Source organism: Cynocephalus volans, chromosome 4 (genome assembly GCF_027409185.1).
Source record: "Cynocephalus volans isolate mCynVol1 chromosome 4, mCynVol1.pri, whole genome shotgun sequence".
Taxonomy (NCBI): domain Eukaryota; kingdom Metazoa; phylum Chordata; class Mammalia; order Dermoptera; family Cynocephalidae; genus Cynocephalus; species Cynocephalus volans.
In genome coordinates this window covers 10,920,021-10,944,855 of record NC_084463.1, presented here as the reverse complement: position 1 = coordinate 10,944,855, position 24,835 = coordinate 10,920,021, and the positions used below count along the sequence as shown (strand labels likewise).

The following is a 24,835-nucleotide window of genomic DNA, read 5'->3' as shown; positions in this document are numbered from 1 at the left end:
CACTTCTCACAGTTTTACAGCACTGTTGGCATTCAAAAAGCTGATTCACGAGCTTTACTCTGGTTGGCTTTGCAATTGCCTGAGGGATGGTGGGCTACGCGGTGGGCTACACGGTGGGCTACGTGTGTCCTCTGTTTTATAATTCTGGCCAAACCCTAGCCACCCCTCTTCCCCAGCGGGACAGCTACCAAGCTATTTTGAATTAGAGTGGAGCCTGGGTGCTTGATTCCACGGTGGTATGTGCTTCACCCTGATGGCACCCATCTGGCCTTCAGGATACTGCTGTGCCCAAGGCCAGAGACTGCTCTGCCTTGGGGGGCCTGAAGGCACTCACAGAAGCAGGCAGTGACAGCAGCATAGTTATGGACACTTCTGAGGCCCAGGATGGGAGAACAGGCAGGAAGCCATCACACGGGAGACTGCTGCTGGCCTCTACTCCCGCACTTCCCGGGCTGTGACAGTGGTGGAGGAAAGGGGAAGTGGCGAAGGTTGGACTTAGGTCTGCCCTGAGAAAGGCTACTGAGAATGCAGGAAAGTCTCTAGTCCTGACATTTCCAGCAAATTCTGGGCAAGCATATGAATGAGGCAGAAAAAGCTGAGAAGTAGGGGTTTTGATTCAACACAGGGAAGGACTTCTTTCCATGTGGTAAGGGGTGGACTCTGTGGGAACACACAACTGAAAAGAAACCACCAAGCCTGGGCGGGTTGGGGCAGTAAGAGGCCCCCTCTCCTTGACAGGCAGCATAGCAAAGAGGAAAGAACAGAGCTGTCTGGGGTTCACCTACCAGCTGTGGAATCACAGCCCCAGTGTACTTGTCTGTAAAATGAGGCTGGTGCTCAGTATCGTCCTGCACATGAGTTGTTGTGGAGCTGAATGGAAGTTCTTCGAGTGTCCTGTAAAGTAGAAGACCCCTCTGGTGGATGAGCTACCGTGTGTCCTGTTCTTCCACTCTGTCAAAGAGGCAGAACAAGAGAAGGAGTACCGTTGGGTCCAGGAGTAGTTATGGATGAAGGCAATGATTTCTCATTGTTGTCTGGCCCTGGGGGGCTCTGTGCCAGGCAGCATCTCTGCATCCTGCCTTCCTGGGGAGATGGAGCGGAACAGGGTGAAACCAGCCGGTGTACAGTTGGGTATGGCTGAAAGCGCCGCTTTGGTATTAATGTAGTCAGTAAATAAATAAAGGAGAGCTTAAGCTTAGTGTACAGCAATCAGTTTAGAACTACAGGGTAATTAGCGCTGCAGGGGGCTGCGGAGTCAGGTTTAAATGAGCAAGTTCACTTTCACTGAGACACCCCCTGGGGAGCAGAAAATGCAACCCGGAGAGGAACCCGCCCTCCTGCCAGCCCACGAGGGGTAGGGGCTGGAAGTGGGCATGTGGGGCTGGGCTCAAGACCATAGAAAGAGCTGGGAGACACACCCCTCCCCCATAAGCTGAAGTCCAGGTGTCTAAGTGTAGCGTCCCCCAGCCCCCCCACAGTGATACCCAGGCAATCCCTGACTGAAGCGCCACTATCCTGTGCCTGCTGCTTCCTGCTTGGACACGTGGCAAACACAGCTCAGGTGGCTCTGTGAAGTACTATGAGCACAAGTGTGGGGAAGCAGGAGCACCCCCCATCACTGAGCCTGACATGCATGCACACGTGCCCATGCAAATCATGTGGAGTTGCCTGGGTGGGCATGCGATGTGTTCCTGCTCATCCAGTGTCACTTGCTCCCGACATCTGCAAGCACAGCCCCAGAGTGCTAATTGCCTCTCTCCATTCCTCCTCCCTCTCCTTCATCCACTTATCCAACAAAGATTTACTGGGTGCCCACCATGTGCCAGACATGTTATGCTCCAGGAACATGAAGATATGCAACACAATTCCTGATCTCAAGGAACTTAAAGTCCAGTAATAGTGACCATTAAGAAAACAGATGATTATAGTGCACTGTGACAAATGGTACTATTGAGGCTCTGCCACAGTAGGGGTGCCTAATTCAGCCCAAGGTGGCGAGGCAAGGTGTCCCAAGAGAGAAGGTTTGAGCTGAAATGTCAATGAGAAGTTGAGATCACCAGAGAGAAGGGTGTGTGCATCTGTGCAGCTCCCAGAAGAGGAGAGAATAGAGCTCGGTGTGTTCTAGAAACCATCTGTGGTCCAGCTGGCTGCAGCAAAGAGTAGGGAGTTGCCGAGAGGCTCAGGAGTGATCCCAAGATGAGTCTGCGGTAGTGAGCAGGGGCTCTGTCACTGAGGGTTTCATGAGCCTTGTTGGGGAGTTTGAATTCCACCCTAAGAGTAATGAGAAGTCACCAGGGACTTTCATCAAGGGAGCGACATGATGCTATTTGCATTTTTGTAAAATCACTCTGGCTGCAGCAGGCAAAGATGGGTGGAGCAGAGGGAGGGCCGATCAGAGGCAGAGCACAGGTCAGTAATTTTCAGTCCTCTCCCCTTTCTGGTCTCAGGGGAGTGAGGGGCTCTGCAGTCAGCCAGGTGGGAAGGCCTGGCCATGCTGAGTGGATGGAGATAGCCTGGGACTTAGCATGCCTCTGCTAGCTCTGGGCTTTGGCTTTCCACCTTTGGCAAGAGGGGAGTCTCTCCAGAGCCACTGGGTGGAGAGCTGCTAATGCGGATGTGATCCAAGTGCTTACCTGAACCAAGCAGCCAAGAGTACTGGAGAAGGGAGGGCACTCTGTGCAGTACCGGAGAAGGGAGGGCACTCTGTGCCCCTGGAGAACACATGCGGGAGGAATTGCCCCCCTCCCCAGTGGCATCTCCCCAGCCCTGCCTCTTCTGACCCCAGCAGCGTGTCCTCCTGGCAAGCACTGTCCTGGAAGAGCTGGCCCACAACTGCGGGGGCTGGGGCAGAGGGCAGCTGTGGCCAGGGCTGGCAGGGAGCGGGCAGCCAGGCTGCCTTCTCCAGGGAGGGAGAAGGGGGTTGAGTTAGGCCACGGAGGTGGCGGGGAGGAGCGAGCGTTCTCAGGCTGGCCTGGCCGGGGCCCCTTTCTCTCCATGAGATCATATCTGGGTCAAAGAGCATGTAAAGCAGGCAGACCCCAGCGGTCACACAAAGCCCATTCAGCCCAGCCCCTATTCACTCACCTCCTCTCCCCCAGAGCCCGCGCCGCCTCGACCCCAGCGCAGCGCATAAGCCCCAGCTTTGATGTCCGAGAACAGAAAACGGCGATTAAATGTTGTTTTAAAGAGGGAGTGCTTGCTGCCCTCCCATCTGTCAAGAGAAAGCTGAGGCCTGGGGGAGGACAGAGAGCGGGGGAGGGGTGGGGAGGCCCTGAGTGTCTGGAGCTGGGGCGGAGCGTGGGGGTGAGGCCAGGCAAGGAGGGCGACCTGGGATGGCTTAGGGCACGGATGGGAGAGCAGCTCAAAACCAACACGGCTTTAGGCCACGGACGGTTTTCCAAGATGAGAAATATGAGAGGGAAAACAATGTGGGGCTGAGACATAAAGGCAAAAAGAAACCCCAAGGGAAAGAATGGGGCGGGAGATTGGGTGAGAGGACAGCAAATAGCTGAGGGGGAGGAGACATGAAAGAAAGAAGAGCAGAGAGAAAAGGGAGAGGGAAAGTAAAGACAGAGAACCCGACTTTTACACGGCTGCTCCTCTTCCTGGGAGGGTTGTCCAGGAGGTGCCTGTAGCTGCGGGTGATTCCAGCCCAGCAACCTCAGGGGCAGACAGACTCGGGTGGAGGCCCAGGAGAACAGGGGCTCTGTCCCCATAGAGCAGGCGGGCTGGCCAGGCTGCGGCGCAGGGTGGGGCGGCCCAGCAGTGCTGGAGGTCACTGGCATGACTCCCGGCATTGGCTCACAAACAGAGGGACCCACTGCAGTGGTTGTGGCCGGTGTCCCCCTGGGTCTGGATGAGGGGATGGGTTATTTTGGTCCGAGATGAGTAGTTAGGACGGCTTCAGACAGGTGCTGAATTACCACGTCTAGGATGGAGTGGAACTGGTTTTACAGCTAAAGACAGCAGGTGATGCTTCTATCCCCAGTGAGAGGAAAGAAGAAAGCACTGGGAAGAGGTCTTGGCCTGAGACAGGGAGTTGAGATGGGAGAGAACAATACCAGTCACATTTTGTGGAGATCCTTTATTGTTGGTGGCAATGCTGAGCTTGCTGCCACCCACCCTCTGCCATACCATCCCTGCACACAGCCACCTAGCCCTGATCTTTCTCAACAGGTCTTGGCTGCCACAGACCCAGGGACCTTTACCTGGGTGGAAGCTTCTTGCTGAGACATTTTTGAGCTTATCTGGCTGCTAGGAAGATGCTGAAGATGTCTCTATAAAGACTAGACAGGACACCCTGGGAGTCCTGGAGAAAGGGCACCTGATTTGATAGCAGGAGATCCAGATGTAAGTTCTGGCTGTCACTCACCAGCTGTGTGATCCTGTACAAGTCATCCTAACACAAGCAAACCCATTCCAGCTCAAGCCCCCTAGGATGTTAGCTCCATGAGGGCAAGTGCTTGTTTTGTCCCTTGCTGTATACCCAACGCCTTGCTGAATGAATGAGTAAAGAGCCTACTTGGTACGCTGTACGGAGGATCAAATGCTGTTAAGGTATTTACCACTATTTTTTTTAACTAAAAATTATTAGACAAATATGTTATTGAGTGGGTATGTGCCTTGTAAATGAGGCATAAAAGGGCCTCTTAAATAAGGGTGGATGTGTGGAATACAGAGCTTTCTTCTTCCCCAGCCCAGACAGTAATCTCAGTTCCTCTACAGTGCTCCCCACACAAGAAAAGGCAGAAAAAAACCAAAGCACTTTTTTTTAAAAAAGGGACACTTCAAGCCAGAGACAACTGAATTAACTTTATTCTCTTCTAACTGCAGATTCAAGGTATACAACTGAACATTGCTATTTTTCTTATGAGACTTATAAATAAAAATACAAAAAATGTTCACTACAAAAAAATCTACTGTTAGTAGGATGTAAAAAATATTCTCTTTGCTATAGAAGGCACAAACTTCACTTAGTGACACATGGAGAGAGAAAAAAACCTGCAGCAGTAAGTTCATTTTTTTCTTTTTTTAAATCTTGTCAGAAACACTGAAATTACAAAGAAACGCATCCATCTACACGAAACGAAGGCAGATGCGGAAAGCTGCAACCAGGACTGCACAACTTCGAGTGAACTGCTTGGGAACTAGAACAGATAGGACGGCAAGCGCAACTTGGGGAGCGGCAAGGTCGGGGCAGGAGGGGGAGCAGGAAAGGAGAGAGGGAGAGTAGATCAAACAGAAGCGGGGGGGGGGGGGGGGAGCAAAGGGGAGGGGGGAAGCAGAGGGGAGGGGGAAGGGGCAGGAGGGGAGGGCAGGGGGGAGGGGGAGAGGCGGGGGGAGATGGAGAGGGGGAGAAAGGGAGAGAGGGAAAGAGAGAAGGGAAAGAGAGAAGGAAAGAGGGGGAGAGAGAGAGAGATTGATTTGTACAAAAAGTAACCAGTACAATTGAAGAAACAAAATTGGGCAACCTCCTAAAATTAGGCTAAGAGGAGGTGCTGAGGTAGACATTAACTAGAACATCATGAATTAAAAACACTATTCTGTAATACAGAGCAATTGGACTGGCACTTGTGCTGTCACGACATGAGACAAGCCACGAAAACAAACAACACAACAAAACATAATATCCAAACCAAAAGGCTTAGTTTTGCTTGGTCCAGCAGGGCAGCAGGGCCCTCAGTGCTATAATTTACATACATATATATATATTTATTTTTATATATATGGGTCGGATGTCATGGTGCACCACCACGGCTTCTTAACCTTACAGAGATCATGCATCACACTATGTGAACAAACACTATGGTACACACCAGGAGGCTGGTACCCTGTCTGCAAAACGGGATGCCAAGGATTCGGGGAGACCACGGCTGCTGGCGACAGGCTGTGGGCCCTGCACCCCACTTCCTCCCCACCCTTTTCCCCTGACCCAACCTCCCTGGTTTGTCCTGCGCCCCTCACTAGGCCATCTCTTCTTCCTCTGCCCATCAGTCCCACCACTAGGGTTAGTCTGGCTTTTTATCCTCCCACTGAAATAACCAGGTAAGTGCCACCATTCCAGCCAAGCCAGCAAAAGCTTCAAGAAGGAGCCGAGATGGGCAGGGGGAAAGATGACTATAACACAGGTCTAGGCAAAATGAGTGAACAGAGTCTAATCTTCTGCTTTTCTGTCTTACATCTTGGTGCTCCAGTTCTCACCCTAGTTCGGCTTGCCAAGAAATTGGCCAAAGAAATTCCCCCACTCCACCACCCCTTGTGGACAGAGTCCAAAGGCAGCCCCCACCTCTGCTCACTCCGCTGTAAGGAGGTAAGCCAAGTGGCCCTTTCCCTTCACAGCAATTGTACCAACAGCATCCAGAAAGGTACCATACACTTGTGAAAAATTGCAGCAGTTTTTTTTTTTTTTTTTTTCTTTTTTCTCTAAACATGGAAAAACTGTTCAGGCACAAAGATTAAACAAGCCCGTGTTACATCCCTGGATTGTACTCAATCACTGGGTCCCCCAGCCTCCCTCCCCACCCCTGCACCCCAGATCTGCCTTCCCCACATCCATGGCCTCCTCCAAAGCAGCCCAAAGCAGCAATGATATTTACTATTTTATATATCTCTCTTGCTATATATATATATATCTATATATATGTCTATCCTATATACACATAGGATTTTAATGCTTTGAATGAGTGAAGGAGTGAATAGGGAAACAGCGCATGAGTGAGGGGTAAATGTCACCAAAAGCATTAAGGGAAACAGTTGTCAGAGCTGGACATGGAAAAGAGACTATTAACCAACTTGGGCTTTCCAGCCTGGAGAAGTTTCACTATGTTGGATAAGGCAGTAGCAAGTAGGGTGTCAGCAGTACTACAGCTAAAGGCAGTGAGGTGGCTGAAGGAGCCAGGTGGCAGAAAAAAGGGGGCAGTAAAAATACTCAGGTCTCACCTGGAGAGAGAGCAACGTCTACCCTCCTGGTCCCCCTTTGCTCCAGATGCAACTAAAGCCTCCAGATAGCTTCTTACCCTGCTCCTTGCCCACTAAGCATGGCCAAAAGGGCCTTGGTGACTTTGGAATTGTCATGTCTTTGTGGGTAGGAAGTTGGGAAAGAGGCATGTTGGACTTTATTTAGGTGTCTGGGGCTTTGTTGGGAGCAGAGAAGAGAGCATAGTAGTCAGGTGTCCCTGTCCAGATCCCTCAGAAACCACACTCCCTGGATGCAGAGTCCTCAGGGACAGATGGGGCAGGCAGGTGCTGATTTAGTACTATCCAATGCTGCAACACCAGATTACAACAATACTGCGTGGTTTAACACACAACCGCACACACAAAGCACACACACACACTCACGTACAAAGGGATATTTTGGTGGTGGTGGTGGTGGTGGTGGATTTTTTTTGTCTTTTTTTTTTTTTTCCTATTCACATTACAAAAAGAAAGGGCAAGGTCCTGTAGAACTGACAAAGGAACTAACAAATATTACAAAAATATTACAATTTGTAAAGATTAGCTCAACCCTCTCAGCTTTTATGAATGGGGTGGGGAGACCCAGGCTGAGTGGCAGGGCAGGGGTGCAAGGGGGGCCAGCTAGTTCTATGGAATAATTTGATTTTTTTTCCTTCCCCACCAATGTTGAATGACACCTTGCTGTTAAAAATACTGTATTCTGGGATTTACAGATCACCTGAGGGCCAGCTAGTCCCCCTTCCTATCCAGACTAGGGGAGGAAGCCATAGTGCACAATGATTTCTTACAGACTGCCCCTCCCCCAAATGAATTCCCTCTTTTCACATTATAAACACGACAACTGTCCTAGTCACATATTTCAAGTTTAACTTTTTTTCCTTTCCAAAGCACTAAGTCGATATTATAGTTGCAAAATAACATCCTCCCTACCTTATCGTCCCTAACCAACAGTCCCCCCAATCCACATCCCCCCAACACACAATTTTTAAGGCCTTCAGATTTGGTGGACGAGATTGAAGGGGAGGGCAGGAGGGACGGGGGCCGAGGGACTGGGTGGTCACAGCAGCACCTGTCCCTCCGACTTCCTATACTCCTCACGACCCTTCTCCCCAAAACCGCTTCCCTAAACCACTTGTTAAAACCTAAGATCAAACGCAGCCACAACTTTCTCAGAGAGAGAAAGGAAAGAAAAACAATAAAATAAAATAAAAACTCTTACACATAAAGCATGAGATGAAACGGAGGGCCCGTCCCAAAGCAAACATGCATATTACAAATGTGCTTTCCAAACCTCAGGGTGGGGAGGTTGGGGACAAGAGGGGTGGAAGAGCAGCTGAAGGAACGGGAGGCATGGAAGGAACAAAAGAACAACCGGACAAACATAAGAGGTAGCTTTTAGAAAAACAACACCCCCAGCCCTCCCCAACACAACACAGGCTGGGTCAACCCCAGACCAGCCATGAAAATAGACCAATTTTGGCACACAGAGGTGGGACCACACAGTCTCAAGGATCTGAATAATAGGCCCTCCAACCTGAATGACCCAGCACGTCACAAGAAAGGTGGGATTTTCTGCAGAGGGTTGTAGGTTGAACCAATGACTTTGTGCCCTGGGCAGAGCCTACAGTGACTCCTGAGTGCCCTTGTGGGGACAGTGAGACCCCAGTGCCCCATTCCCCTCCACCCACCTTCTCTGCCCTCCTGGCCTCACGTTCAGATCCTGAGTACTCAATCCTGTGCGGCTCCTTCCAGCTGGGAGGCTAGTCTCTAGGGGGCTGGGGGGGGGGGGGGCCTTGGCCAGCTGAAGTCTATAAAAACAATGATTAATTTACACAAGGAACAAAAAAGAACACCCTCCCCGGCCCTCCAACCCCCAACCAAAAAGAGATACGAGGGTTAAAAAAGCTCATGAGGTCACAAAAAACTGAGGTAATTCAAGTACAATGTGCTAACAGGGGACACAGAAAAGAAGCAAAACATAACACAAGGCCAAAGCGCTTTCAACTCCTCCTCCTCCTGGTGGACTGGGGGGCCCTGTGAGTCAGGAATTCTGTGCTATTCTCTGGACATGGGTTTCACCCCTGAACTCACTACGTCTGGGGTCCCCGGGCCCCCATATGTAAAGGGTCCCCGGTATGAGTCAGCGACTTCCTCCCCTGCCCAGTTCCCCTACCCTTGGGCGGGGTGACCCCCTCTCCAGGTGTAGGCCCATCCAGAGAAAGATATCACAACTTTCCCTTGGACAATGAGCCTTTTCACGGATTCCTTCTCCTAGGGACTGAAATAGGGTTGTAGGGATTTTTGTTTGGTGGGATATTATATATTTCGTTCTTATGTTTTTCCATTTTGGAAGCAAAAGCAGCTCAGCAGGAATCTTGCTCATAAAGGGGTTTGGTAGGGTGGGGTACTAGATTTATTTCTTTTTGGGTTCTCAGAAAGCTAAGGGTAGAAGGGGCTCTGGAGTCAGCCGCAGCTTTCTCCACTAGGGAACAAGAAGAAGAAGGAGATGCCACCCGACCCATGAGGGGCTGGAAACCCCCTGGGACTTGAGGACAGGTGGCAGGGAAGGCAGTGGGCAGGGAGTTGGGGAAGGGGACAAAAGCCACGAGGCCCTCAGCGACCACCCAGATGCAGCAGAGCAGAGGCAAGCAACAGATGAACCGAGCGGTGGGAAGAGAGAGCCCTTCCCCTCGCCAGTCTGCCAGCAAACCAGAGCTGCCATTTGGGGCGTCAACCAGCGAGCCAGCCCAGTCCCCATGCCCAGACCCTGCTCTGCCCCCTCCCTTCATCCTCTGAGGAGTCTGTGGAGGAGGGCGGGCAGAGGGCCTCTCGCCCACGTCCTGGCCTCCACCTCCGGACACAAAAGGAGGGTCTGGGTGGAGGGAGGAGAAAAATAAGCTACCATCTGAATGAACAAAACCACTCCCACCCCTGAAAATCAGGCAACTCTTTAGCCAGGGAAGGGAGTGGCTTGGCATCCAGGTCACCTGGAGCCCCAGAGAGAATCCAAGGCCAAACAGCTATCAGGTTTCCTTTCTCTTCTCTTTTTCTTTCTTTCTTTCCTTTTTTTATTTTTTATTTTTTATTTTTTTGCACAGTCCTTCCTTGACTTCATCTGCTCTAACGCTTCTTCCTTGCTCCCCGCTCCTGCTCCACCACCACGGGCCTCCCTTCACACGTAGCACAGGTAGAGGTAAGTCTTCTCTATCCTCCAGTCAGGCGGGATCTCCTCGGGCTTGTGGCCTTTCATGTGCTTCTGCATGGAGGAGAGGCTGGGGCAGTACTCTGTGCAGATGGTGCACTGGTAGGGCGAGGCGCCGTTGTGTGTCCTCAGGTGCTTAATCATGGCCGAGTAGTCCCGGGAGCGCTGGTGGCAGAGCTTACACTCAAAGGGTTTCTCACCTGTTGGAGGTGGGTGGGGAAGAGACAGGGCAGGAGAAAGTGAGGACAGAGGGAGGGGGCTGAGAGGGCCTTGGTCCCTCTAGCTCAGCACTCTCCAGCAGAAACTTTCTGCAATGGTGGATGCCCTCCCTATCCAATATGGTAGCCACTAGTCACATATGGCAATTAATGTAGCTAGTGCAACTGAGGAACTGCATTTTTTATTCTATTTCATGTAACTGACGTAAATAGCTTCATGCAGACAGTGGCTACGGGATTGCTCAGCACAGCTCTAGCCCCTTGCCCTTACTATTCTTAATTCTCCCAAAGGCACTGTCTCTTCCCTCTCTTTTGAAGGAAACAGATGTCTAGAAAGGGGGTAGTAGGCCCCAGAAGCCCTTAGGGATGGCTCTTCAGGACACAGTTCCATGCAGGGGGAGCAGGCGAATGGGGTCCTTTCAGGGCCACAGATGGTGGGGAGCAGGTGTGGGGGACATCAAGGGAACCCAGTCCTTCAAACATGCTACATCTGAGCATGTGTATTGGGCTGAAGCTCTAAGAACCTGCCCTGGATGCTGCCTTCTTCTCTGGGGCTAAAATGGGGGGGTGGGGGGAAAGAGAACTTGGGAGTACACAGCCACACCCTGGCCTGCTATCCCGACCTCCCCTCCACTACAGTCCCCTGGAGCTGAGCAGAGGGTATAAGGGAACCATGTTTCAATACGGTAATTAACTGGCCAGCCATCTCACTATCGATACTCCTCTGTGCAGAGGCCCCAGCAAATAATGAAGTAATGAACAGCCAAAGTGATCTAACTATCGACCAGCTATTTACAATAGTCACTGCCAATGCATTTAATGATCCGCCCGCCAGGTCACATCCCTAACAAGGGGCTAAGGAAACCCCAGGGCTCTGGGAAATCCTCTGGATTACTCTAGTTGTCAGCAATCAGCACCCACCCTTTCCTTGTGGCCCCAAGCTAGAGGCAAGTAAACAGAGCTCTGACAATATGCAGCTCTGCTTATCACTCGCTCTGCCCACTCCTCCCCTCCCATGCCAACACCTCCCGCTAAGCCAGCAGGACCTGCCCGAGGTCTCCTCTCCCACTTCCTCAGACAGGACAGCTGTCTCTGCTGATGAGAGGAGGCTTCCTGGTTCGCCAGGTTTCACCACCTCTTATCCTTAGGGGAGGTGGTTCTGCTTCCCTCTCAGTCTTCTTCTAAACGTCCACACTCCCCACAGCCAGTAGCATGCTGGAGGTTTAACAACCTGGCTCTCCAAAGAGCCCTGATTTGTAGTATTTGTTGATTGCCATGTTGTGAATACTCTCACGATAGCTGGTTTTAAGGAACCAAGGCGATGCCACTGAACTTGAAGTTGGGAAGAAATGTGCAAAATAGGTTTTCACAACCAAGTGCAGGCCAGCTCCAGGACTCTACTGCCCCCAACTTGGGAACTTCTGGATGCCTGGATTACTCGCACTTGTTCTGTCCTTAGACCCCTAGGGAAAACAGCTGCTCACATTTCTTTCATGTAAAAAGAAATGTAAAGGCACTTTGAAAGGATAAAACATTATACACATAGAGGGGTTGCAAAATACATCTGCTCCTCTAATCTCAGAACTGACCTCTAACTCAATAATTTCACAACCTTCATCATAAGCTAATTCAACACGTCCCAATTCTTACTCTAACCCTTCATCAAACCATCCTAACCTGCACTTTCAGCTAATGGGGCCAACTTAACCCTCTTTCAAGACTCATGAATAGACATCATCCTGCACGTCACTCTGAATCATTGGTGCAGCTACCTGCGGCTGGTCTGGGCTCTTGGGAAAGTGTGCTGTGATTGATTAGCAACGTCTACCTTGGCCCTGAGAGGGGTACAGTAGCACACAGGCCACGATACTATCCCTTAACAGAACCCCTCTTCTCTTCGGTTCAGCCTCAGACCATCCTCACTTGGGCTTCTCTGGAAAACCATCTGCTCCCCCACCCACCCAGGTCCCCTGATGGGTGCTCAGTATACCTGTGTGCACCCTATAGTGCGTCTCCAGCTGGTGCTTGAGGCTGAACTTCTTGCCGCAGCCATTGCACTCGTAGGGTTTCTCGCCTGTGTGGATTCGCTTGTGGCTCTTGAGTGTGCTTTCATCCCGGAAGCAGCTGCCACAGAACTCACACTCATATGGGTGGTCGCCTGTGGGGACAAGGGGCTGGATCAGGCCCTTGCCTCTCTCTGCCCCCTCTTCAGGGGACAGGAGGGCACACTCAGTGCACCAGGAGGAGGGTTGCCTGTATTCACCACCTCCAAAGATGACTTAAGCATCCAAAGCCTCTGTGGTTCCCCAGAGCAGGAAGTACCTATGTTCATGTGTCCATACGTTACTGTGGCTCAGTGGTCATCCGAGGGGCAAGGGCCAGTCCCATGAAAAGAGAATCCATTTGGCTCAGGGATGAACAGCAGTGCCCAGAAAGCAGGCCCCCATGAGGACAGAGCAGACCCGGGGCTTTGAGACCTTGTCCCTCTAATTCTCATATGACCTTTTCTCCCTTTCCTCTGGGTCAGGAGTAAAAGTCACTCCAGCCTGACTCCCCTAGCATCAAAAAAGTCTCTCCAATTTGGGGAACTTCTTATTGTCCCCCAAATACCTTCCGCTCTTTCCCTCCTCCACAGTTTTACACAGCTGGTTCCTCTGCTTGATTTGCTCTGTTCTCCCGGTGAACTCCTACTCATCCTTCAAAGCCCAGCTCATACATCATCCCTGTTGGGAAACTTCCCTTTAGTCTCCCAGACAGAATGAGTGACACTTTCTTCTCTGTCCTGAAAGAGAAGAAATGTCCAGCATTTTGTTCATTACAAGTAGTATAATTTTTTAAGGCATGTCACTGTCTCATTAAAATGGCCCCCATTTGTTGAGTGCTCACTGCTGTGCAAAGAACACACAGATCATATCATGTGATCAGGGTAACAACCTTAAAGATATTATTCTCATTTTACAGATGAGAAAAAAATGGAGATGCTTAGAGATGCCTGGATATCATCCCCAAGGTCAAATAACTAGTAAGTAGGTGAGTTGGGATTCGAGTTTGGTTCTAGAGTTTGGATACTGTATACTTATTGGGCTGCTAATAGACCCACTGTCCTGTATCTACTGGAATGCCCACCTTGCCTCTAGAATGGAAGTGCCTGAAGGGTATGAAGTGACCCTCATCCATCCCTGCAGCACAGGGATGACCCAGAACAGACACTCAGGAAATACTTGGTATATGAAAGTTGGGGAGAATCAGCTTTTCTCGGTCTGGAATCTATGCCCATCAGCCGCCTTTTGGGGTGTCCTGCTCTTAAATCCTTGGAGGGTAAGAGGTTGGGGTGTGGAGATTAACCATCCTGCATTTTGTATCCAATGTGGGGGGTTGGGGGTATAAAAGGTAAGAACTTACACTACTTATTTATTACAGGAGTGAAAGCACAGACAATAAAGATAGATTGATCACCTCAGACTTCGTTCATGAATATTTAAATATCGCTGATTCGTCTTGTCACTGTAATTACAATTTCTCTGGGCTGCATCTCCAACAACCACAGTTTATGGTAAAGAATGGCCCACTGTATTTCACTTGTCCCTCTGCAGATGTGCGGGGCTGCCAACCGTGTAATGTCCTCTGCATTTCATACATTTTCCTCAGCTGCTGAAGGTTTAAGTCATCCACAATGACCTACGTTTTTTCATTATCCCCATGTCAAACTGCGCTCGTGCCTGGGCATAAATTGTCCTTCTCGTTATAGACTTGCATGCCTGTGCCTTCACTTCCTTTTTAAAATGATATTTTACTCTCTCCTTTCTCTCCCCTCCTCAGGCCGCTAACCAAACCTCTCCCCTCCCGAATGCAGGCCCCTGTACCCACATAAATTCTCATCTCTTCTGATGGCTCTGAAGAGTTTTTAAGTCTCTGTGGGGAGTGAATCCTGGGGTCTGTTCACTGGCTGACTCTCTCGTGGGTGGAAGATGTGCAAGAAACACTGAGGGCATGGGGGGCGGGGGCGCACTTCCTTCGAGGAATCGAACAGGAGAAGCTCAGAACACAGAGCCCTCGACACCAGTTCACCCCAATGGATGGGGCACTGCTCTGGCTCAGAGGCATGGCCAGTGAGTCCCTCCCATGCAGATCTGCAGATGCACCAAGTTCTAGGGCTCTCAGCAGGGGAAACCAGTTCCAGCCCATTCTCGCTGCCAGGGCTATGCAGACTGACTGGGCCAGCCCCCAGCCCCATCAAACCCAAGGGGAGTGGAGCCCATGCAGACCCTGGCACTAATTAGTCGTGTGTCTAACAGAGCAAGGGCCAGTCTGTGTGTGTGTGTGCCCCAGTACCTCTCTCTGTGTGTCTGCACACAGGGCCCCGTCTGGTCTGACACCCAACTCCCCCTCCTTACCGAATCGGCAACAATTACGACTTTAATCAAAGATTCAGTATCCTCATTAAGATATAAATAAATAAATAAAGCAAGGGCCATGTGAGACTTCAGCCAGAGCCAGTAATTAAAATGTACATCGGCAGCCACCCAGCCAGAGAGGGGGTGGGAGGGATGGGAGGTGACAGGCGGGAGGACAGCTGCCTGTGTCCTTAAGAGGGGGGCCTTAAGAGTTTGAAAAACAAAAGGTTAAGACAGAGGGGTTTGTTTGATTAGATTTTTATGAATTTAATTATGAAGTGGATCTCACGTCAAATGAGTTTAAATAGGAAATCTGAGTCTGCCCAGGGAAAGAAATACAAAGAACTTAGGGGAAAAAAAAAGAAAAGTTAGCAATGCGCGTGTGTGCATGCACACACACACGTGCACACACCCAATTTTGAAGCATTGCGAGCACCTGGCCTGAAATCCTCACCCTGAGAGTTAATCGTGTCAGTGCTGCCATAATGTACACAAAACTGGCTGTAGAACTCAAAATCCAATTTGTGGTATGTTGATTAACTCGGTAGCCTTTTTAATGAGCTTGACATTAAGTGCAGGACAAACGAGACTAATTAGAGCCCCCTCTGGCCTGCCCAGTGCACCTGTGACCCCCCAGCCCCAATCTGTGCTTACCTGGTGTGTTCCCTGGCACTAGCTGAGCTCAGTGGCATCCTCCCCACCCGAGCCCCAGCCCCTCGGCTCCTCAGGCCCCTCCCCCCTAGCCCCTCCCCTCAGCACAGCTGAGAGTTTATTATATGATGAGCTATGTGAATCGGGGATCCATCAATGCCAAGAGCACGGCTGGACTAACCTACCAAACACAGCTGCCGATGCTAAACACCCAGCCACGGCAGCGAATGGGCCAAGAACAACGGAATATTAATGAGGCATTGTGTGAGGGGTGTGCAGAGCCTGTGTAGAGCTTGTGTGCACAGTGCCTCGCTGGTGTGAACATCAATGGGTTTCTGTGTGTGTGCTCCCGGCACATGTTTCCTAGCATAAGGGCTTCTCCTCAACCCTGCCTGAAAATAGCCACTCCATGATTGATACAAGGGCATGTGACATTTTTTTTTTTTTAAAGATGACTGGTAAGGGGATCTCAACACTTGACTTGGTGTTGTCAGCACCACGCTCTCCGAAGTGAGCAAACCAGCCATCCCTATATGGGATCTGAACCCATGGCCTTGGTGTTATCAGCACCACACTCTCCTGAGTGAGCCATGGGCCAGCCCACTGACATGTGACATTTTGATATCTGAGTTCTTAGAATGTGGCATGGGCAGAGCAAGGTGTATCCTAGGTGGATTTGGATTTAGCAGGGCTGGGATCATTCAAGTCACACGAAGCCAACTGATTTGACCTAGCGACATGCTCAGAGTGGCTGAAAGGTGACTGGACATCTTTCATAAGGCTGAACTTGGGGACCCATTGAGGGAGGTATTGATAGGAAGGTGCATACACCTGGAAGGGAGATGCTATGCAGTCACTGTACAGAACGTCCCTATCAGTATCCCTTCCTCCTCGACCCTTCCTGTTGGGCCCTGCCCTCTGGGACCTCCCCATCCTATCCTAGCAATTCTAAGTAGTTCTAAGCAAATATGGTGGTGCACAGGCATTGTGCTCCCCTGAAAAGAATGGCATCCAGAAGTGAGAGCCCAGGCAGGCTCTTTGGTGAGAATGCCTATTGGTGGCAGAAGAAGCCAGCTCAGTCCACGATAAATAAAGCCCTTCAGCAGCGTCTACCACCCATGCAAGGCCTGGCCTGCATAGTCAATCACTGAGCTGTGAGGACACTCACAAGAATTAGGAGAGAGAGGGTAGAGGCCTGCAGATTTTTATGCCCTCTCCAAAAGACATGAGCATATACTCTGTTGCATACCCATATAGAGACCTGACCTCATCCCTCCCCAAACACAGGACAGAAAACACATAAGCAGGGACATGTGCAGACTCAGAAATGGGAATCCCTTTACTCATGTACAGTCAGCGAAGACCCAATTCTGTGTTAGACAAAGGAAGGAATTTAAGCCATCTATGTCCCTGCTAGGGAAGACAAGGGGCTACTGCAAAGAGGCAAATGCCTCTTGGCCCTCAGGGACCAAGTGTCCCATCCCCCAAACCCAGAAGGTGGTGAGAGGGATTGGATAGTACCTGGGCACCTGGCCCAGCCTCCTTGACTCATAACCCCTCTCTTGCCCCATCACCTGGAATTGGCTGAGAAGCGATATTTCATGGCTCATTATTTAAATTCCCTTCGTTGTCTTCCCTTAGGTTAATGCCTAAGTGTAGGTCTTCTGTGATTGTGGAGAAAGGAGGACCGCTTCTTCTACGTGCCCTCAAGAGCCTGAAGCTGACTTCAGAAATGTGTGTGGATGGAGCAAGGGCCGCTGAGAATGAGGGGAGGTGCCACAGACAGAGTTAGAGACCAGCAGGTCAGCTTTTCTCAAAATGAGTTTTCGGTCCACCTGCATCAGAATCCCTTGTGAATACCGATTAATAATGGAGTTTTGGACCCCACTCTGGACCACTGAATCAAAATTTCTGAGAGTGAAGAGTCTATGTTTTTAATGAGCATCCTGTGTTGAGCCTGATAGTCTACAGGATGGTATTAGGAGAACGGTCAACATTTACCTGCGCTACAGGAAGCCCCAACATGTCCAACTCTTTACGTCTTTGGAGGTAAATGTAGACAATGGCCTCTGGGGCCCCCCACCAAGCCATCACCTGGACTGGCCTACCTGTGTGTGAGCGCAGGTGGCGTTTGAGGGCCGTGTGGCTGGGGAAGGTGCGGTTGCACTCGCTGCAGATGTAGCTGCGCACGCCCGCGTGGACCTCCATGTGCTGCTGGAGCGCGCTCTGCGCCTGGAAGCGCTTCCCGCACAGCAGACAGAAGACAGCCATGTCTGTGCCTGTGGGAGACAGCAGAGGGGAAGAGCCTCAGCAAGGTGGAAACACAGACCAGTTCTTTTCCCATCTGGGCTAGAGTGAGAGCCAACATCAGGACTAACACCTCCAACCCCATGCTCTGGGCAAATCCAGAGGCAGCCTAGGCCATGCAATGATTGAGCACCCAGTACATGGCTCCAGTGGTGGACAAACTTGATGTACGTCCTGCCCTGAGGGGACCTAAAGTCTAGTGGGGGGAGAGAAAGACATTAGCCAAATATATTGCAATGGCAAGTGTACATCTGTGGCTGTGTCAGTGCTATGTAGCAGAACCTGGGACAGGAGGTTGGGAGTCAGCATAGGCTCTGTGAACGATGACATAACGAAGAAAAATATGGGCCAGCCATTGTTCTAATGTAACTAATTTAAAACCACAACTCCAAAAGGTGGGCTCTATTATCCTCACCCTTCAGATGGGGAAACTGAGGCACAGAAAAATTAACTAAATTGTTCAAAGTTCCTTGGAGTTCATAAGTGGCAGAACTGGGAATCATAATGCAGGCAGCTTGTATGTGAATCCTTTCCCGAGGCTAGCTACAGACCCTGTTCTTTTAACCACTTCTCTCCACTAAATCATGAATCTTAAGGGTCCATTCATTCAACAAATATTATTTTGGTACCTTCTACAAGTAAGACCCTCTTTTTGGCTCTGGGGATATAATGATGGAAGAGCATACACAGTCTCTGCTCTCATCAATAACGTTACACAGCTCACTGGGCAAATGGAGGAGAGCGTTCTTGGAAGACAAAATAGTGCCTGTGAACACTCTAGGCTGGAAAGAATCTTGGTGGGGCGGAGGATCAGACAGGAGAATGGTGTGGCTAGGAAGAGGTGGGACAGGAGGCTCCAGGGGAAAGCAGGGACCGAGTCATATGGGGTTCTGAAAACCATGTCAAGAGCTTTAGGTTTCATCCTAAGACCGATGGGCAATTTTCAAAGGATATTAAGCTAATGAGTGACACGAGATTTTCATTTCTTTCTGTCTAGCCATTCCCTGAGCTGATCAGTAGCAAGTGTACCCCACAGTATCCCACAAAGAGAGGCTGATGCTTCCTTTTTGTTACTAACCCCTTTTTGATGCTGCTCTGGATCCATGGCCTTTCCGGCTACAACACCACGAGATGAAATGCCTAAATCCCTCATCTGAGTCCTAACTGGTAGCTCACTGCCCACCATTTTGGTTCTGTTTCCCTAAGCAGGTCAGCTCCCCTGCAAGCCCACCAGGATGTCTTTGCTGGCATCTGGGCAATGTCACCTGCATTCAGCCCTGCACCACCATGCCCTGTGTGAGGGACACAAGCAGGAAAAGTGGTCAGGCCTAGTGCCTATCAACCCAGTCCAAAGTGGAGGGAGGGCCAGAGCTTTAGCTGCTGGAAGTCATGGGCTGCTTGGTGTGGGATTCAGGAGCTCCTAGTGGAAGGTGGGGGTAAAGAGAAGGAACAGCATAAAGAATCTGCTACCTTCTTGGCCCACTGATGAAGACAGAAGATGGGAGGTCAGTCTTGCCTCCTTGGTCCCAGTTACGGCTGGGTTTGGGATGAACTAGTGGGAAAGCAAGGACCGTTCTCACCACTACCCCCCCCAACCCACCCCTCACACCCAGCCATGGGCCCCTCCTCTGCAGACACTGAAGTCTGGGCACCTGCAGCATGCTCCATTCACCAGCAGTCAGGAAGGCCAAAAGGAGAGGGGAATACAGCCGGTGCACGACTGCTCTGGCCCTCAAAGAGCAGAAGGGAGGGAACTAACATCGGCATCGTGCTAGGTGCTTTATTTACGTTGTCATTGCATTTAGAATTTGCAGCCCTACAAGGCAGGCATTCTTATCCCCATTTTTAACCAATGGGAGAACAGAGAGATGAAATAATTTGCCTAAGGTCACACAGTTAGAAAGAGGCAGAGTTGGGATCTGGAAACCTCTTGGTCTGTCTGATTTCAGAAACCATAAGGCTAGGCCCAATTTCACCTCTGGGCTGGCTACTTGTCTGGGTGGCTTCTTCTGGAAGAGGCCCAGTGACAAGTTAGGAGCACCAGTGCATCCAGGGCCCACTCCATATGATGGAAGGGGACACATGGAAAGAAGTGCTCTATGAAGGCAGTGAGTCCCTCAATGTCCAGTCCAGCCTGGTCAGCACACACAGGAGCAGAGTCCATCTGCAACATGTGCTGTGACACGGCAGTTCCTGCTGCTTTAACCCAATGGCCCCCAGCATACGCCCCCTCCCTGCCCTTAACTTCCACCCCACAGAGAGCCCCCATTAAGCCAGATGCCCTAACAGCTGCCTCAAATCAGTATGATAGAGCAGGCTTTCTGGGCAAGCCATGCCTTTTAAGAGCCAAGGCTTCTCCTTATGCATCCCCTGAGATCTCCAGCATGGAAGGCACCTGGGTCAGAGAAAAAATAAATGGCACCCCCAGTAGGACACCCTGAGCTTACAAAGCCAGCCAGAGGGGCTCCAAGCCAGGTACTGCCCATTAGTGTAGACCAAGAACCCTGCAGCACTCTGCCTCCATGGTCTTCCCCAGGCCCCAGGCTGTGCCATCCCTACCTCTCATGATGGCCTGAACTCACTTCACATCCATTCAGCCACTCACTGAACCACTACAAAGTGGAGGCATCGTGCAGGGTGACCAGGGCAATGCTGAGGCAAGCAGAGAAAGCAGGTCCCACACGAGTGGGGACACTGGCAACAACCATCCCGAGGACAGAAAAGGTGATTCAGAGATGGCTTAAGAGAAGACATGAGTTAGCCCCTGGGTATGTGAGAAGTTGAGGACCATGAGGTGGGAGACACAAGCCAGCCTAAGGAAACACTGCAAGCCTTTCTCAGAGCAAGTGGGGCTGGAGGACAGGTCCTGGGGATGGAGATACGCCGGGAAGTAGATGGGGTCAGGTCACAGAGGGCTGCACATGCCAGGCAATGCAGCACCATGAAAGGACTGGGGGTAAGGGGGTTATAGACTGAATGTTTGTGTCCTCCACAAAATCCATATGTTGATATCCTAACCCTCAAGATGATGGTATTAGGAGGTGGGGCCTTTGGGAGGTCATGAGGGTGGAGCCTTCATAAGTGTGATTAGTGCCCTCATACAAGGGACGCCAGAGAGCTCCCTTGTCCTTTCCATCATGTGAGGACACAGGGATAAGCCAGCAGCCTGCAACCCGGGAGAGGGTCCTCACCAGGACCTGACCATGCTGGCACCCAGATCTCAGACTTCTAGTCTCCAAAACCGTGAGCAATAAATTTCTGTTGTTTATAAGCCACACAGTTGATGGTACTTGGTTACAAGCAGCCCAAACTGGCTGAGACAGGGGTGGCACTATACGGTCCAACCTGTGCATGAGGGCAGAGCCTGCAGGTACAGCATGGGAAAAAACAGTGGTGGCAAGTGGCTGGAAGCAGGGAGAGAGCTACTGGCACTTGTGCTGCCACTGGAGGAGGGTGAGGACCAGACAAGGGCAGGGACTGCAAGGACAGGAGGCTCATGGAGAAATGAAATCCAGCGAGGTGGCAGGATGAGGCCTGGGGCCTGGGCTAGAACTAGGAGAATGGTACATATGAAGTTCTGGACCACCAGCTCTGCACCCTGTTGGCAGGTTTAAAGTTAAAGTCATCACCTGCAGGGGAAATGTTATGATGTCCCCATAGTGGCCACTCTCCCCTTCCTGGGACATTCCACAAGGTGCAGGGGGTCTCCCCTAGCCAATTATCCACCACCCAAGGCTCACCAGGGAAAAAATGGGGTCTCCAAGGCCCTACATCCTCTTACTCCTTTCTTCTGCTCAAAGACTGACAGCTATGATGATGGAACAGTATTTAAAAAAAAAAAAAAAAAAAAAAAAAGAAAAGCAAGAAAGGCAGAGGAGATGTGGATGAGACACAAGAAAAACTACTGGTGCATGCAAGTTAAAAATCTAGAGACTAGATTGGAGTTATTAAACAATTTGCTGTTGTTTCAGCCTAGCTGATTGTTCGCATGTATGATGAGTCGGGGAAGATTCTATTACACTGGTAGATTAAGCAAATAAATGCTAGCTTTTGGAAACGCATTAAAACATGGGACTATGGAAATAAAATTATCTAGAAAATTGTATTAGCAATTCATTAGCTGCAGTGAGATGTGCATTGGGTCAAGGGGCCCGACAGCATTAGACGGCTCTTATCCCTTCAACGCCTTAATTCTGTCCTCAGCTACGGAGGAACATCAGGCCTCTGCACTGGAGAGAGGGGTGGAGCTCCAACTGGACGAAGAAGATCTTCAGGAACCATAAGGTCAGTGTGCACAAGGGAAGAAAAAGAGGCACCGGGGTCACAGCTCTGCCATTTTCCTTGCCTTGTGACCCTGAGCAAGTCAGTCATTTAACTTCTCTGGATCATCTGCTTATCATTTGCATATTGCTTGTGGTTGCTGAGAACACCAAATGAAACATCCATGTGAAAAAGCTTTATAACTGTAAAGTGGTCACAGAGCCAATGCCACCCTAATCAATGCTTTTTATCTGAATTAGAAAATCATGTCTCTCCCTCTGGACAGACACAGACCCTCGTCTGGGTGCATATTATTGGTGAGCAAAGAAAGGGCTAGATTTCGGCCTCTGTTTCCCCCTCAGCTAGGCAGCTTTGTGAAGTGAACGACCTGGACCACCATTCATAGCAGCCCTGTACAACATATAAGCCTAGGTTGTTTTGTCAACTCTGGGCTGCTTCTTCCAGGAAGCTGACCCTAGGGAAGGCATTTTGGATGAGTTAAACCGTTTAGGACTCAGTGCCAAGGACATCATCTTCCTCCAAACTCTCACTGTTACAACACATAAAACCCTTTATTGCATTTGCTTTTATTTTTTTGTTTTTTGGCGGCTGGCTGGTAAGGGGATCAAACCCTTGACCTTGGTGTTCCAACACCATGCTCTAATCAGCTGAGCTAACCAGCCAGCCCTGCATTTATTTTTGACATTCAGCTCTGCCTACTAGATTGTAAGCCTCCAAAGAAGGAACTGTTCTACTCATCTTTATATCCCCCAATAAGTAGCACAGTAGGGCAGGGGCATGGGTGTGTCACGGTACAGAGACAGATGGCCAAGGCTGGGGAAAGCTCAGAACGAAGTGCACAAATGAAGCCACTACTGAGAGTTTCCAACAAGACTATCCTCGGAAATCAGTAACGCCAAGTAACCCACAGGCAGCTGATCTCATTGGAGGTCCTCATGTCTGTTTGGTGGGCTAGACAGGACCCCCTAGTTCTCCCTCCATGTCTGAGTTCTGTGGCTCGGAAGCAAAGACCCAAACCATAGAAGGATCAGTTTAACCACATTCTGCAGTGAAACAGTCAGAAGACCCCAGTTCTGACCCAGAGGGGCAGCTCTTCTTGGCTTTGTGATCCTGGGCCAGGTGGTTGCTGTCCTTGACCTTAGTTTCTTCATCTAGGAAAGGGAATTCACAACTAACATGTGCTTTCCAACACTAACTTCATAGTGCTCTTACGAGGCAACTGCAAATGTTTTGAGTATGTAAATCCTACAAAGGCATTGTTTTCTATCAATCTGTAAATTTTAATGTAAATCAGATACATAAATCAGCCTTGGCCTAAGTAAATAACGTATCAGGTCAAAGAATTAGCACCTCCTCTGCTCTTATGAAGAACGAATGGGGCTCAGTCTCAGCCTGGACTCCCAGGGTATCTTACCAAAGGGAATCTGAACTAGGAAGAGGGAATGGTGTGGCAAGGATGACTGAGGAGTGTGTTTCTAGGTAATGTGGGTAGGGTCTCTGCAAATATCTGGGACCCCATTTGCATCGATGCTATCTCCAGAGAAGGTGACTCACACAAGATCCTCAAGGGCAGCACAGCCAGTTTGGGCTTCAGGCCATGGACGATTCACAGATTCCCAGTTTAAAACAAGTTTAATTTTAGCAAAAAATGAGAGAAAGCCAGGCCAGGGTAGAACAGGAGACAGGAGGGTGACACAGATCTAGGGTATTTATTTCACCCAGGTGATGATGGGGTCTGAAATTATGAGACACAAAAACCCTCATGTTTACACCTGTGCCATTTCCATACCAATTAGCTCTTTAATAGAAAGGAAGGAACAGGATCAGAGGGGTACACAGCTGGAGAAGATGTTCAGGTGCTACACCTTCCTGTAGCAAGGCACTTATTATCTCCCGTTACAAGCAGTTTCTTAATCAAAGGAGCAGAGGGATCTAAATATACGCCGGCTTTTTTTGGTAAGCAGGCTGGGAAAGCTCCGTGTGCATGTGCTGGGGTGCATGTGCATGCCTGTGTGTGCGCAGCATACACTCAGACAACGGAAGGGCTCCTCACATCCAACCCCGCCCAACCTCACCCAACAAAGGGAGAGCAACTTCTTCTCCCCACAGGAAGACATCAAATTCAGGGGTGAAAACCTTCATTTAAACCGGAAACACCTCCCACCCTCCACTCCTTGCCCCCAAATCCTTCAGACATGTCTTTGTGCACCCTCTGACCCCCAGGATTACTCTTTTCTGAGACACCATCCCCAGCCATGGGCAGCTCTCATGACCACACACCAAACCCATCACTTAACCTGCCGCCTTTCTCCTTTCTCCCATCTCTCTCCTCTCTTTCCCCCCGGGGGCGTTGTTGAAGAAGGTAGAAGAGCTGTACCATCCACTCTACAAGAGAAAAAGAGACAGAGACAAGCCCAGAGCTGACTCACACCAAAGGCAGGAAGGTTCTGTCTGCATCTCAAGAGGACGGAGAAGGCTGGAGCGGAGGATGAGGAGCAGGCAGAAAGGAAACAAAAGCCCAGTCCACGATATCTACAACGGTTCCTCCCTTTTGACATGCACTGTGCTGTCATCTAAGGCCTGGCTCCTTGTCAAAGGATCTACTGGAGAAAGTGCCACGTACTCCCTCCTTCAGTTCTCTTCTTGGGCATGAGTTGCAAGATCATTTGGGATGAGCTCCTGAACTCCCCGCCCTCCTCCCAAGGCTAGCTGCGTGGGTGATGTGAGCCCAGTCTGCCCAGCTGAAGGAAGTGTCTGTCCACTGACCCCTGGGAATGTCAGCTGCTGGCCGGTGGAGACAAGTCCCACCATTCCCTTCACTGCCT

At 50.3% G+C, this 24,835-nt stretch overlaps 1 protein-coding gene across 7 annotated transcripts in view; it reads right to left on the bottom strand.

Moving 5' to 3' along the window:
• Positions 1–4,797: 4,797 nt before the first annotated feature.
• Positions 4,798–24,835, bottom strand: part of ZBTB16 (zinc finger and BTB domain containing 16) — a 183,093-nt gene continuing 163,055 nt past the window's right edge. For 6 of the 7 annotated variants that reach the window (XM_063095889.1, XM_063095890.1, XM_063095892.1 and 3 more), the window contains 3 exons: positions 17,531–17,701; positions 12,368–12,535; positions 4,798–10,359 (listed from right to left, as the gene is read on the bottom strand). In XM_063095889.1, the coding sequence (XP_062951959.1) occupies positions 10,130–10,359; positions 12,368–12,535; positions 17,531–17,701 (569 nt within the window). In that variant the 3' untranslated portion in view covers positions 4,798–10,129. Of the gene's footprint in view, positions 10,360–12,367; positions 12,536–17,530; positions 17,702–24,307; positions 24,396–24,835 lie in introns of those variants that run through there. The other variant, XM_063095895.1, reaches the window with a different exon arrangement.